Consider the following 14,784-nt stretch of genomic DNA (forward strand, 5'->3'; position numbering starts at 1 on the left):
TTGACACTCTATTCTCTCAACTACTGTAAATATATCTATAGTCATTACCATACAGTTTAGCATGCTTAACATTGAGTGTTAGAGCCAGACTGAATCTTGAAGGTCTGCTGGTCCAATCTCATTTTACAGGCTAGAAAGCTTAATAATTTGCTTGAAGCCACGCGCAGCTGTTGGGAGAGATTGGATTTGAACACAGAATCCAAGTCTTTTAAAAACTGTTTAGGTTGCACGCCAGGTCCCCAGTTGGGGGCGCACATGAGGCAACCACACATTGATGTTTCCCTCTTTCTCCCTCCCTTCCCCTCTCTAAAAATAAAATAAATAAAAAATCTTAAGAAAATAAATAAAGTCTTTTTTAAAAAGTTTAAAACTGCTGTTTATTGAGCACTTACAATGTCCCAGACACAGTACTGAGCATTTGACATTATATTCTCAAACTAGTTCTGGGCGCCTTTGTCATCATCATTATTATAATTTTCTATCCTACAAATGAAGAAAAATCCCAATTCAGAGAGGCAATTTACTTACTCTCTTCATGCATTTGCTTTCTCTTAATAATTAAATATAGTCTTCATGCATAAATCGTTTCTTCACACTTAGGCAGTAAGTCCCTTGAGGGCAGTGACCACGTCTTTTCTGGCCCGGCAGAACTCGAGCATCATGCGGCGTTCCCATTGTTCAGTAAATAAACATATGGATAAACTGACCTGCGTGCGTGGTATTTGAAAGGATTTGCTTCAATCTTGGCACATTTTAAAATCAAGGATCTGTGTAATGACAACGACAACACATATCTCTACAATGAATGCAAAATTGTCTTGATATCTCAGTGCTGGCACAGAGTCGACACTAAAACTACAAGCGCCTGTTCCAGCGCCTTACAATTTACAAAGCTGCACCTCAAAAGCCGTGTTTATATTCTGTCCTTCAGCTCCGCAGCGGCGCCGTTTACAAGTGTGGAGATCGGAGCAGGATCTGAGCCGCTATTGGTGGTCACTGTTTCACTGTTGCGTCCGACGCAAGTTTTGTTTTGCTTTGTTAGGCGTTGACATTTCGGCTATGGTGCCCCGGAGTAGGCGAGGCCTGAGTTCTCTTTCTATTAGGGTTGCCAAGGTGGATTCTGGAGCTCATCCCACCTCTCCATTGGATATTTGGCCAGGAGCTCTCGAGACATTTGCCCCGCACAAAGATGGCACCGAGCCTGGGCTGAGCCAATGGGAAGTGGCGTTGCTCCCGGTTGCCTAGGTAACAGCCAATGGGCAGCGGGAATTGTGCTCTGTGAGGCTGCCGGGGATGGCGGCGTTAAGTGGGGCAGGCTCTGGTGGAGGTGGTGGCGAGGCGGGTGGCCTGGACGAGCCCGGCTCGTCTGAGGTCTCAGCCGCTGGAGTACTTCGCCAGGGCGTGACGGTCATCCCAAAAGACAGAGCCCAGGTTGTTTGGCAGTGCGGGTGGGAGAGGGACGGAAGGGTGTGGCCGGTGAAGAAAGGGCTGAGGACCCCAGCCCGAGATAACAGGGTCTGGGGACCTTGGCTCCATGCTCGACTCGCTGACCCGAGGGCGGCTGCTCGGGGGTCCAAATTCGGGTCTCCCATTTCCACCGCTGGTGGCTGAGGCCTGAGAGAACCCCGCGGCACTCGGGTTAGCGAGCAGGGTGGGTGGGGATGGCAGACCTGTGAGAGCAGAAAGCCCGGCCCGGGCGGGAGAGCAGACACGGGGTAGAGGACGAGAACAGTTGTGGAAGGCAAGAACGGGTGATGGAAGGAAAGGGGAGGTCGACAAGGAAGTGTTCCCTTTTGCTACCTAGGGCTTTATTTGCTCTGGGCCCGCCTCTCTCTCACTGTGGTTTAGAGACGTCCCTCACTTCAAGGTTTGGGGAAATGGGGTGCCTCAGTTAGTTGGTGGTAGTAGCATCCTGCAGTCTAGAATGTCCGGACTGCTTTGGTATCAGCAGGAGTAACCGGGCTGTATTAGAATCCAGACCTGGCATTTTCCTTAACCATGAAATAGAACAGTATCCTGGCAGACCCCATCACCCCCAAGTTGCCTTTTTATTTTGATTTTTTTTACCTTCTTTCTGGTGTAAGGATTTTCCTCTAGGTTGTTCAATCTAACCATCCCACAGGTTTCCTTAAAAAGGTTTAATTAATAGCGATACATTTGTTTACTTTTCTTGTGGAAGGGAGACTTAATGGAAAAGACTTGACTTAGAATAAAAAACTACTCCAGGTTCATTTAAAACACTTTCAAAAGAACGTTTGAATTTTTATTCTAGGTTTCTTGTTTGTTAATCAAAGCCTTCACTTTCTTTTCTTTAGGATTCTAAAAGTCTAAGAACTGCTTTCTTTATAACTGAAGGAATTTTGACAAGACTGTCATACTTTGGGGAGGGTTGCTTAGGAGAGGGACAATGTTGAAGGTATATGTGGGTAGTTAAGGTTGCCGCCTCCAAATAATATTCTTAAACTGAAAATTTATTCCTCTTTATGCTAGTTTTTTTTTTTTAATCCTCTGAATTTGGACACAGGTTACTATGAATGCATAAATCCTTTTTAACAAGTTCGATTTCTAAAATTAAAAAAGACAAACAGAATGGAAATAAAAGTTACTCCTGTCTCTGACTTCTATTTGGAAATATCTGAGTCAGGAGAAAAGAAAGAGAGCAAGGATATAATCTGTTGTGCAGACTAATAATATATTAGCTTATAGGGACAAAATAGGCATTTCCTTTTAGAAAAATGTTTGGATTGAGTCTTTGTAGCCTATCCAATAAGAGAGTAGAAAGGGTAGCTATCTGTTTGAAGAAGCATGAATTATCTTGACTTTGTGACAAGATTCCATATGTATAGCTGAAGCCTAAATTCATAGGCCATCTGTTCTCTTTAAAAAGATTTTTTGAATAATGGATACAAATACTGATTTGCATTTTTTAAGTATATTTTATTGATTATGTTGTTACAGTAGTTCCAACTTTTTTCCCCTTTGCTCCCCTCTGCCCAATACCCCCCTTCCCTCCAGCAATCCCACACCCCTAGTTCATGTCCATAGGTTGTGCATATAAGTTCTTTGGCTTCACCCTTTCCTATATTATTCTTAACATCCCCCTGTCTATTTTGTACCAACCAATTATGCTTCTTAGTCCCTGCACCATTTTCCCATTTCTCCCCCTCCCCCCTCCCAGCTGATAACCCTCCAAATGAGCCCCATACCTATGATTCTGTTCCTTTTCTGGTTTGCTTAGTTGGATTTTGTTTTCATTTTTTAGATTCAGTTGTTGGTAGTTGTGAGTTTTTTGTCATTTTAGTGTTCATAGTTTTGATCTTCTTTTTCTTAAGTCCTTTTGACATTTCATATAATAATGGTTGGTGATAATGAACTCTTTTAGCTTCACCTTGTCTGGGAAGCACTTCATCTGCCCTTCCATTCTAAATGATGGCTTTGCTGGATAGAGTACTCTTGGTTGTGGGTTGCTTTTCATCACATTGAATACTGCTTGCCAATCCCTTCCTGCCTGCAAAGTGTCCTCTGAGAAATCAGCTGATAGTTCTATAGGCTCCCCCCTGTAGGCAACTCTCCGCCTCTCTCTTGCTGCCTCCCAAGACTCTCTTTATCTTTCACCTTTGGCATCTCAGTCATAATGTGTCCTGGTGTGGTCCCCTCTTAGTCTAGCTCGCCTGGGACCCTCCGTGCTTCCTGGACCTGTATATCCATCTCCTTCTCAAAATTTGGGAAGTTTTCCTCATTTTTTTCAATTCTTGCTTCCTCATTCTGCACTGGTTGACTGTTTTTTTCTTCCTTATGTTCCAAATCATTGATTTGAACCCCAGTTTCTTTCCCTTCACCATTGGTTTTGTGTGGATTTTCCTTTGTTTCACTTAGCATAGCCTTCACTTCTTCACTTATGTATTTGCCATACTCAAGCTTGTCTGTCAAGCCTGTGAGCATCTTTATCACTAGTGTTTTGAATTCTGTGTCTGTTAGGTTGTCTATCTTCTCATCTGTGAGGTTGGCTATCTCCTCGTCGCTTAGTTCTCCCACTGGAACCTTGATCTGTTCTCCCTTTTGGGCCATACTTCTCTGTCTCCTCATTCTGACAGGCTCCTGTGTTTGTTTGCCTCCGAGTCCCAGGTAGAACTGTTGCTCCTGTTAGGTTATAAGAAGTGGAGCCTTAGGGATTTGTCAGTACAGGGCAACCTGTTTAACCACGTTGTGGCGCTGTATGTGGGGGAGGGGTCCGAGAGGGAACAATGCCACCTGCCCAGTACTCACCCTTTTTCCAGGCACCTCTCCCATTTCTACATTGGACTGGCACCCCTCTAGCTGCTGTCCTGGCTGTCGTTCGCAGAGTGGGTAGGTCTGCGGACATTCTAGGACTGTGGGGGCCCTTTAAACAAGTGGACTCTGCTGAGACTGGCGGTTTCTGCTTCCAACCCAACCCCCATTGGTCTGCACAGTCAGAATCAATGAGGCTTGATTATCCCCAGTGCTGGGACCGTGGGCTGCAAGGTCCAGTGAGGAGCTGGGAACGCTCCCCAGGTGTCCCTCCTGACTTTTTAAAATGTGTGACTGGGCTTTCTACCAGCCTGCCACTACCGCCACTGCTGCTGCCAGCACCGCACCGCATCCTCTCCACCCCGGCTCCGCCCCTCCTACCTATCTGGATGAGTATTTCTCTTTATATCTTTGTTTGCTGGACTTCCATGAAGCTCAGTCTTCTGGAACTTCTGGTTGTCTCTAGTTTTGAGGTAGTTGCATTCCTTCTTAGTTGTGGAGAGAGACGCAGCGTTTCTGTCTACACCTCCATCTTCGCTGGAAGTCCTGATTTGCATTCTTATTAAAGTATTAGGTGTTTGGTCTTCGTTAGCACTGACTATACTTTATTAAACTAGATTTGTCTCAGTGACCATGGTAATTGGTGAAACTTTTTTGGGTCATTGGCTCTGCAGCTGAGTATTACTTAGCATAGCTTATTACAGAAGTTATAAATGAAAATCCTGACACTATCCCAAGCAGTGACAATACCAATTATTTGGATATAGGTAGAAGTTTCTAGTCAAATGTGTTTAACCATGGTCTTAGTCCCATGGAGTCGACATGTATTCCCTTTAAAAAGTACTTTTGATTGTGTTCTTGGGAATGGGTTTTATTTTGACGAGCAACTATTGAAGGGAGTTTACTATATATCCCTAAATTAAAAAGGAATGGAAATTTGTTATACAGTATGTACTTTTGAAAACAAATGAGAGAGGATGGTGGCAGGTTAGATCGAGAGTTGATGTTCTCTTTCTTTCAGGGACCTTCTACTGGTCCCTCTGAAACAAGGTGGGATGCCACCACTTGGGAGTTTCGCCTGGCCTTGAGGAAAAGTAAACAAGAGGCTGCCCCCCAACCCCCCATGTGGTCAGTCTGACTCTTCAAATTGCACTGCAGCCACTCCTCGAGTTTTGAGTGAAGACAAGTTAACTGCTGCCTCACATTTAAAGGGAATGCCCTTATCTTCTGTATAAATAAGGATTTCGTGTTTATATTTTGGAATGGTTGTTTAGTCATAAGAGTTAGTTGAAGATATAGCCTTTCAGATTTGTACCATAATCTGGCTTTAGTACTCTGACTTTATGTGTTCTGGGAAGAGCTGAAGAGGGCCTCTAGCTATCACAACGCCTATCTAAACTGGAAAGAGTTTTCCCCTGGAAAGGGTTCTCCCGGGCCAGTTTTGATGGAAAACTGTTTCTTTTCCTCTCATTAATGTTGTATTTGCAATGGAGTCATGTTGACCTCTCCCCCAGGCACACGCTGATGCTGGGCTGATGATAAGAGGAGTATGTGCCTGAAATTGGATGCTGATCTGGTGGAACACTGATAGGACACAGATGGCACCACCTCTCTGGGAAAATAGCCTCAGGTTTTCGAGGGGCTTTAAGACCAAAGAAAACGATCTTTTCCTCAGACTACCTGCTATTGTGTGAAAGACCCTGGACAGGAAGTTTTGGAGTAACTAGAAAAGTGAGAAAGATGGACCTGTGGAATTGACTCACGAACATTTTGAGAAGCGCTTCCACAAAGCTGGCCTTCGTTATGGGGTAGAAATGACTATTCCTCCATGTTTGGGTGAAACCACAGGGTGTCTCAGAACTCATCTGTCCTCATAGGTGGGATGAAGCTAGAGTTCTAAGACAGAGCCAGGGCCTAGAAGATGTGACTGGGCCCTGCCGCACTCAGGCCGGCTGATTTCACATCAGACCATTTCTAGGCATACAGCATCTGTAATAAAAAATTACTACAACATAGGCCAAAATTCAAATATCCCAGAGGGTATTGATAAAGAACAGATGGTTGGCAACTGTAGCTTGCATTTCCTCTACTTAGTATTTACCTCATTGGTCGAGATTGCTGACTTTTTTAAAAAGTGCTATTCAAATGATGTTGATAGCATTTTTATACTGAGACTTTAGAAAAATGTTAATTATAGTAAGTCTGTGCCTTTAGATGTCTCTGAAGGGGAAAAGAACATTTAAAGGACAGGGCTAGACAGTGTTCTAGGTACTTTCATGTATGCTACTTCACTTAATCCACATGCCAACTCTGTGAGGTAGATATATTATCTCCACTTTATAGAGGAGGAGACTGAAGTTTAGAGACACTTAAATAAGTCGCCCAGGGTTACGCAGTGAGCCAGGCTCTGAACCCAGGCCTTCATGCTACCAAGGTCCACAACACCACCGTATTATACTAGGAGGTCTTATAGGATAGGATAGTGTTTAAGAATGTGGACGCTAGAGCCAACTGCACGTGTTAGCTGGGTAACCTTAGTTAACTTAATCTTTCTGCATGTCAGTTTCCTCATCTGTAAAGTGAAAATAAGAATAATGCCCACCTCATGAAGTTGTGAGATAAAAATAAATAATGTACTTTAAAAACAATTATGGCACACACTAAGTAGTCAATAAATGTTAGTTGCTGTTATTAGTCAAATAGCTTCTCTGGGGCTAGCTCAGTTGATTATAGAGGCTTGTGTTGGCTGACCTGGAGTATAAAAAACCCAGCACTGTCCACCACCACCGTTGGAGAAAACAGTGTATGTCTTGTTTTAATTCAATATTTAAAGCATCATTTTTATATAAACATATGCCAGATCCCTCTTGTACTGTCTAAGCTACTCTTTATGACCCCATTTTGATTTTCATAATGGAGATATCAATACAACACTTAACATTGTGTGTGATTTGGGCTTCTCTGGGACTTGAAGGAAAAGGAAGCTAGCATTTGGCACCAGGCCCACAGGGATTCTTTAAAAATTGCCCTCCAGGTTTGGCCTCAGATCTCTGAATAAGAGGTGCACTTGTCCTGTTGGAACTCAGTCAGGTGCCTGAGGGTCAGACTCTAGGTTAATTATTAATAACAGGGGACCTTTCAACAGTGATTTATAGGTCAGAGAACTCTTCACACACAGCATTTCCATTTATTGGAGTGGGAGTCCACAAGTTTTCAAGTGTGTAAGAATCTAATGATGTGCTTGTTAACACTGCAGATGCCCAGGCTCTAACTGTAGAATCTGATTCAGCAGATCTGGGCGTGGGCCTAGGACTTTGCATTGTCACAATCACTTGAGAAAACATTGTATTATTTTGATCTGGAAAAGGTGCATGGGTGAGTAAAAAAGACCTAGAGGATTTAACAAAGGAAATAGAGATTGCGTTTTTAAATGTATCAAATGATTCTGTTTATCTCTATATTTAGTGATATTTTGGGTATCTTAAATCTCTTTTTGTAGTAGATCCTTGAATATAAACATTCGTTTACCAGTCATCTGAAGACATACCCAGTCAGTCTCCGAATATATTGGGTGATAGTGGTGGTTGTTTCCTCCTATGATAATATCTGTCATAGTCATTCCTTCTGCTCCCTTTACCCTGCTAGCCCCCTAGCTCAGGTTTTATGATCTCATATCTGGGGGTGTCAGTTTTTGCTGGGTAATAACATCACCCCCAAAACACAGTGGCTTAAAAGAACAACCATTTCTTTAGTCTGTGATTCCGTGGGCTAGTAATTTGGGGCTGGGCTCTGAAGGGGCAGCTCTCTGGTCTTGCCTGAGCTCACCAAGGCATCTACAGTGAGCCAGGACCACTGCTCCACGTAGCCTCTGATCATCCAGCAATCTAGCCTGGGTTTGTTCACATGGGGACAGAACAGTCCCAAGTGCAGCAAGAGGGCAAGGCCATGTACAAGTGCTTCTCAAACCTCTGCTACATCACCTTTGCTGACGTTCCATTAGTTAGATAACCCACCCAGATCAAGTGGGTGGAGGAGTAAATAAAGTGTCTCTTAATGGGAGGATCTGCCCTGACACGGTGCAAGGGCGTGCATGGAGGGAGAATAATTTATGCCCATTTTCACAATCTACTGAATTATCACGTCTCTTGCCTTGTAAGCTTCTCTGGCTGTCGGTTTTTGCTGCTCTAACCCATTCTATTTCCCGTTGCCAGTTTCATTTTCCTTAAACTTTGCTTTCATCATATCACATCCCTATACAACCCCCTTCACACCCCTGAAGCTTCTCTTTACTCACCGTATCAGCTATAAACTTCGGCTTACCTGCCAAAGGTCTTCTTATGCTTGTCTGATCCTAAAATAGAGAGCATAGCACATGGGAAAAAGAAATAGCAGAGTCAGGGGAGGCCTGGGCACTAGTTCCAGCTTGGCCACTGACTAGCTTTTAACTTTCTGGGCTTCTGTTTCTCCATCTATGATAAGAGGGAGTTTGGATTATATCTGAGAGGTTCTTTGCAAATTTAAGATTTAGGCTGAGTGTACCTAGACATATTTATTTCCTATGACTCCCTAAATATACCTTCAACTCCAGTCAGACCTCGCTTCTTATTTTCCTACTGAATATCTCATGTTTATGTTGCTCTTTGTGTGAAATTTCATTCCCCATGTCTTCTCAGTCTGGAATTGCCCTTTGAGTTCTTCACTGCTTGTTTTAAGCCCATCCAATTTGGCACTTGATTGTTAGTCTTATCGACTAGATTATAAACTCACTGAGGAAAGAGACTGTATTTTACACATTGACTAAGTATATAGTAGGTATCAAGCAAATATTTGTAGATTAATCCTAAATTTCCATCTCAGGTCATAGAAAATTGGAACTTGCTGAAAGTGTTAAAGAAAAGTAAGAGGATAAGACTGCTTGGGCAGAGGTGGTGATGGTGCTGGTGATGGTTGGAGAGGTGGGTAGTTTTGTTACATGTACTCAAGGTAGTATATACTTACTGAGCTAGTAGCCTTTAGAATGAATGTACCTGCAAAGTTGCTTTGCAGGCCTTTCCTCCAGCCATCCTGTGACACTGGCTCTTCCCTGCTTGTGTCCTGCAGTTTTCATCCTGCTGGAAGCTGTCACCATGACCCTGACAAAAGGTTCCTTCACCTACTCCAGTGGTGAGGAATATCGCGGCGAGTGGAAGGAGGGTGAGAAGACCCCGGGGGGTATCCAGTAATGAACATTCATTTGGCTGAAGGGCAAATACCTCAGGATAAATAAGCCAGCTTTATGCATCTTCAAGTCTAACTCCAAGATTTACTCCAAGAGTGCCTTTATTTAATTTTAGGATTATAAATAAAAGAATTAAAAAATACTATTGTTAATCCAACCTCCAGAAGTAAGTTAAATCTTTCCACTTCTAAGTTGTATTTTAACCCTTTTATCCTTTAGTGATATTATTTGGGAATTGTTTTTCTAAATGTTAATGTACTCAGCTGAATAAAATGAAATATTTTAGTGCTCATAAATCAGGAAATACAGAATTTATTGCAATGACTTGATTCCAATGAGTCTTAAGAATTTAAGGAAATTAGGACACTCAGGAGCAAGTGACATTCCTTGCCTTGAATTTCCTGTGACAGTTCATTACATTTGGAAGTATCTCTTCTTTGAAGTGGTAAAAATTTTTTCAGAGCCTGAGACTATACAGGAATTAGTTTAATCATGTTCAATTTGGAAACAGTCTGGCCACTTAAAAGTCCCATGGGTCCCGTCCTAGCAAGCCAGGAACTGCCCCAAGGAGACTCACCTCTACAGTTGTGCCAACGGAAGGACGCTTCTTGCTGCTTCCAGACATGTGCAGCTGATGGATTCTTGGGCCTTGAGAGGAGGGGACCTTGCCTCTGTATGTCTCCAGCCTTTTCTTTTTAAAAAGGTTTTACTTGTTTATTTTTAGAGAGTAGGGAAAGAAACGAGAGAAACATCAATCTGTGGTTGCCTCTCACACGCCCCCAATTGGGGGACCTGGCCGATAACCCAGGCATGTGCCCTGATTGGGAATCGAACCGGTGACCCTTTGGTTCTCAGGCCAGCACTCAGTCCACTGAGCCACAACAGCCAGGGCTCCAGCCTTTTCTTTTGCCTCCCAAACACCTGCTGTCCCCTTTAATATGACCTTTAAAGGAGAGACTTCCTGAGGCTCTGCTGGGGAGTCTCTACCCACCGAAAGAACTGCCTCTGCTCTGTTTGAACAGCATTGCTGCTCTTTCTGCACCTTGCTCTGTTTTCTAGTTAGTTCACTGGGTTAGCTCAGCCCTGCTGATGTAACAGAGCTCGAGCCAGTGTCCCAGGCAGGGTGGTAGGTTTACACAATAGCTTCATGGTGCTAAGAGGTATACTTTTATTTTTCGCAGAGTGGCAATGTATTTAAGTGTGGCAGGCTGTCAGGTCAGGCTGCCTGCTGTGTTTGCCTTCTTGCTCTACCACTTAATTGTTTTAGGATGTGAAGTAAGTTATTTAGCTTCTTTTTGCCTTGGTTTCCACATCTGTTAGATGGGAATAGTAATAGTACTGTGCCTTCCTCATAAGCTGTCATGAGGATTAAATAAGATGATAAGTACAAAGTGCTTAGGAGAGTGCCTGGCACATAATAAAAGCACTATGTGATCTTTTAAAGTGCTGTCTTATTTTTCATACTTAGAGAGACCTGCCCCAAATCTGATGGTTGTGACTTAAGGTGGGAAGGTTGCAGGAGCCAGGTTATTACTCTGGGTATTAGTTCTCTGCCCTGATAATGTCCCTGCTTCTCTTCTTTCCCTTGTGGTGGGGTGATGGAAGGCAAGGGATGTTAGACACTGAGAGAGGACCCTGAAGCTGCCCCATCCAGGCCTGAAACCTGTTCTTCTCTTTGCTCAGGCCGCAGACATGGTTTTGGTCAACTGATGTTTGCAGATGGTGGCACCTACCTAGGTCATTTTGAGAATGGGCTCTTCAATGGCTTCGGGGTACTGACCTTCTCAGATGGCTCAAGGTAGGTACTAGGTCATTCTTTTCTCAGCCTTAAACTACGGAGAGTCTGATCTAAAAATGATAGTGATAAATATCTGGTCAAACCAGAGCTTGTCCCAGGCCCTCTGAAAAGAGCCAAGGATTAAGCATTAGTTTTTTATTGGTTATTTAATAAATAGATCTAAAACTTGAAGTGGCAAGAGATGAGTGACCTTCTACTGCACCGCTGTCCTGTTATTTCCTTGAGATAAGGACCTCACAACATACATGCTCTCGGACCATTCTCTGCCGGTTGGAAGTGGAGTAGGTGGAGCTCTGAGATAAGCGGGATCAGCTGTGCTCCTTGGCATTAATAAATCACAGATTGGTAGCTGCTTGAGTCAATTAACCTCGACAGCTCACTACCTCCCTAAAAGCTAACATCTTGTGCTTCTGCAGGTACGAGGGGGAGTTTGCCCAGGGCAAGTTTAATGGCGTCGGAGTCTTCATTCGACATGACAACATGACCTTTGAGGGGGAATTTAAAAATGGCAGAGTAGATGGTTTTGGTAAGTTGCAGCCCAGAAGGGTGGGAGACTCAGGTGAGCATAGCATGGGTGGAAGTATACCTTGTTATCTTTAATCTTTCTGTGGATGTCCAGCAATCCCTAGTGATGGTGCCTTATGCCAGCCAAGTCCCTGAACTTGCTGACAGAGCACTCCTGAGAAGGGCTGCAAGGTTTTCTCTTCCTTAGCCTCTACCTGTCAAGCTGATCTTTCTGAGTCATTAATGCCATCGTCACTCCCATATTCCCTCTGTACCCCTCAAAGGCCTGCTCACTTTCCCCGATGGGTCCCATGGAATACCCCGCAACGAAGGTATGTTTGAGAACAACAAGCTGCTGCGGCGTGAGAAGTGTTCTGCCGTCGTTCAGCGGGCCCAGAGTGCCTCCAAGTCAGCCAGGAATCTCACCGCCTGACGGGGCATCGTGTGCCAGCTGACAAGTGTTGGGTAAAGCAGATGCCCCGTTATTCACTCAAGGTGAACAAATGAACCGGATGTGAGAGGAGAGGAGATGACCTTGGAGCAGAAGCCCTCTGCTGTGCGCCATCACCTGCCAGTCAGGGATGGGACCACAGAGAAGTGCTGAGGACTCGGGCCCCAGGCCCTGCAGTGGTGGTTACCAGTTCTCTCTCTCTGCCTTGTCTCCCTTGTTGGTATTCTCTGTCCCTGACACCCTGGGTTACCCAGTGCAGACCTGCCACTGCCTCTACTTCCTTTTCTGCCAGGGGTTGCAGAAACTCTTCATTCAGCTGATATTCGGGGCAGATGATCCTAGACCCAAATTAGGGCCAGTGCTTTGTGCTACCCTGGAGAAATAAAGAAAAAGATAGGGATCCTGTGAAAGTCAAAGCCAGAGCTTTTCTGTATGTTACCCCCCCCCCCCCCCCCCCGCATTCACTGCTGATTGGCATCATGGCTCCAGGCTGCACTTTGACCAGTTGGGTACTTGTGTCTGCTTATTCCCCCTGTGAAGGATTAGATAAAAGTGCTATTTCCCTCTGGCTGCTATGGCTCAGTGGATTGAGTGTCGGCCTGTGAGCCAAGCGTCGCTGGTTCGATTCCCAGTCAGGACACATGACTAGGTTGCACGTCAGGTCCCCAGTTGGGGGCGCGAGTGAGAGGCAACCACACAGTGATGTTTCTCTCCCTCTCTTTCTCCTTTCCCCTTTCTCTAAAATAAATAAATAAAAATAAACAAATAAAGTATTTTTTAAAAAGTGCTATTCCCCTTTCCCTGACTTTACAAGCTGTCTTCCTTACCTGAGGTCTAGCAGATATCCCCATTTGTACCTCCCTCCTTCATTACATATGGGACAGGATCCCTTTATGGGATAGTCAAGAAAGAATGGATGTAAACAGTCATCTTTAAAGTTGTATTTATTACTTATTCCGGGGCCAAGGGCAGACCTCTCGGGGCCATTTCAGGCCCTATCATAGAGGGAACTGAATCCTTAGGGCTGACTCAGCTACTTCCCAGTGAACCAGTAGTTTACATAGAATTGGACCCATCCTAAAACCATGGTGAACTAAACGAGCATTTGGCTCCTTACATTTGGGTCACTGTAACTCTTCCACCATGAGCCTTGGCCATCAGGCCTAGGGATCAGATCTTGACTGATAGGTTCCCTGCACAGTTGATCACAGAGGCCTCCAGTTACCATGTGGTCCAGACATGCCCAATCCCTTATCCTCACACTGAATGTCTCCTCAACAGCAGATTGTGGTGGAAATTATAGCTGTGTGCCTCTGTTTATTCTCTGAACTGTACTGTAGAAACAAGTGTTTATGAGGAATAAACAAATCACCAGAACTGCCTATACTTAGTTTTCTTGACTTTCTTGTTCCACATTAACCCATTTGCTGCTTTCCAAAAATTAATGATAGAGGGGGCTTGGAACTGACACTGTATGTTTTACTACATAATATCACCTGAGACTCAAAACCTTGGCACAGTAGGAGCATTTTAAAACAAAATCAGGTTTAAGCAGTCAATGTCACCCCAATATATTCAATTAAAGAAAAAATTAGGCTCAGATTGCCCAAACTAGTGGCAGAGCTGAGCAGGATTTATTTCCTGGTTTTTCTGATTCCACAGCACTTTTCCCTGAAGCATCAGAGTTCCCAAGTCCTGAGACCAGTTACTGTCACACCTTCTGGGTTACCTTAGGCAAGTCACTCCTGCCTGGGTTTCACATTCCGTGCCACACTAACCCTTTTACATGCCTGGGCTTCTATAGTCCTGGGAAAAAGGTATTGTTGCTGTCTCCGCATTACACACGAGGCTCATGGCAGTTAAGTAGTTTCCCAGGTAGTGTCCTGTAGACACTAAGGGGCAGGTCCAAGAACTTCAACGCAGCCTGTGTAAGTGCAGGGGCCGAGCACTTCACCAGTACACTAGCCTGCCTTCCTAGCCCCAGCTTTTTGGCCCATCCGGGAACCTGATTCTCCTCCAAGCCCAGGTGCTCTAGAACAGTGGTTCTCAACCTTCCTAATGCAACCCTTTAATACAGTTTCTAATGTTGTGAAGACCCCCAACCATAAAATTATTTTCGTTGCTATTTCATAACTGTAATTTTGCTACTGTTATGAATTGTAATTAAATATCTAATATGCAGGATGTATTTTCATTATTACAAATTGAACATAATTAAAGCATCGTGATTAATCACAAAAACAATATATAATTATATATGTGTTTTCCGATGGTCTTAGGCGACCCCTGTGAAAGGGTCATTTGACCCCGAAAGGGGTCACGACCCACACATTGAGAACCACTGCTCTAGAAGTTGCCTGTAAGAAAAGTCTAGGTGCTAAGCGCCGAGCTTCAGTGCCAGCCAGATAGGCCCAGTTTCAGTTGAAGGTTGATAATTTTTATATTCTCTCCTAGTTTTTTCCCTGAGCAAGCAATTTGTTTACCTTTCTTTTAACCAGAGCAATTTTTTAAAATTTCATCTCAGGTTTTCTGCTACTTGTCAGA

The 14,784-nt window shown here is 44.1% G+C and overlaps 1 protein-coding gene across 3 annotated transcripts; it reads left to right on the forward strand.

The window, feature by feature from the left end:
- Positions 1–1,371: 1,371 nt before the first annotated feature.
- Positions 1,372–12,683, forward strand: MORN4 (MORN repeat containing 4). 3 transcript variants are annotated; one of them, XM_090277884.1, is made up of 5 exons: positions 1,372–1,431; positions 9,370–9,462; positions 11,171–11,285; positions 11,702–11,811; positions 12,074–12,683. In XM_090277884.1, the coding sequence occupies exons 2-5, from the start codon at positions 9,396–9,398 to the stop codon at positions 12,220–12,222; spliced, it is 441 nt and encodes a 146-aa protein (XP_090134010.1). In that variant the 5' UTR covers positions 1,372–1,431; positions 9,370–9,395; the 3' UTR covers positions 12,223–12,683. The 3 variants fall into 3 exon arrangements, with proteins under 3 accessions (XP_090134010.1, XP_090134012.1, XP_090134011.1); XM_090277886.1 differs by having other exon boundaries at positions 9,370–9,432; XM_090277885.1 differs by lacking the exon at positions 1,372–1,431 and adding an exon at positions 9,161–9,224.
- Positions 12,684–14,784: the final 2,101 nt, after the last annotated feature.

Source organism: Furipterus horrens, unplaced genomic scaffold, assembly GCF_987537825.1.
Source record: "Furipterus horrens unplaced genomic scaffold, mFurHor1.1.pri manual_scaffold_5, whole genome shotgun sequence".
Classification (NCBI taxonomy): Eukaryota; Metazoa; Chordata; class Mammalia; order Chiroptera; family Furipteridae; genus Furipterus; species Furipterus horrens.

Excerpts from the sequence above, each read along its gene's own strand:
- MORN4 (XM_090277884.1), top strand. The coding sequence starts at position 9,396 with ATGACCCTGACAAAAGGTTCCTTCACCTACTCCAGTGGTGAGGAATAT. Across the intron at positions 9,463-11,170 it reads TCGCGGCGAGTGGAAGGAGG|GCCGCAGACATGGTTTTGGT; the intron begins GTGAGAAGACCC and ends CTCTTTGCTCAG. Across the intron at positions 11,812-12,073 it reads TGGCAGAGTAGATGGTTTTG|GCCTGCTCACTTTCCCCGAT; the intron begins GTAAGTTGCAGC and ends TACCCCTCAAAG.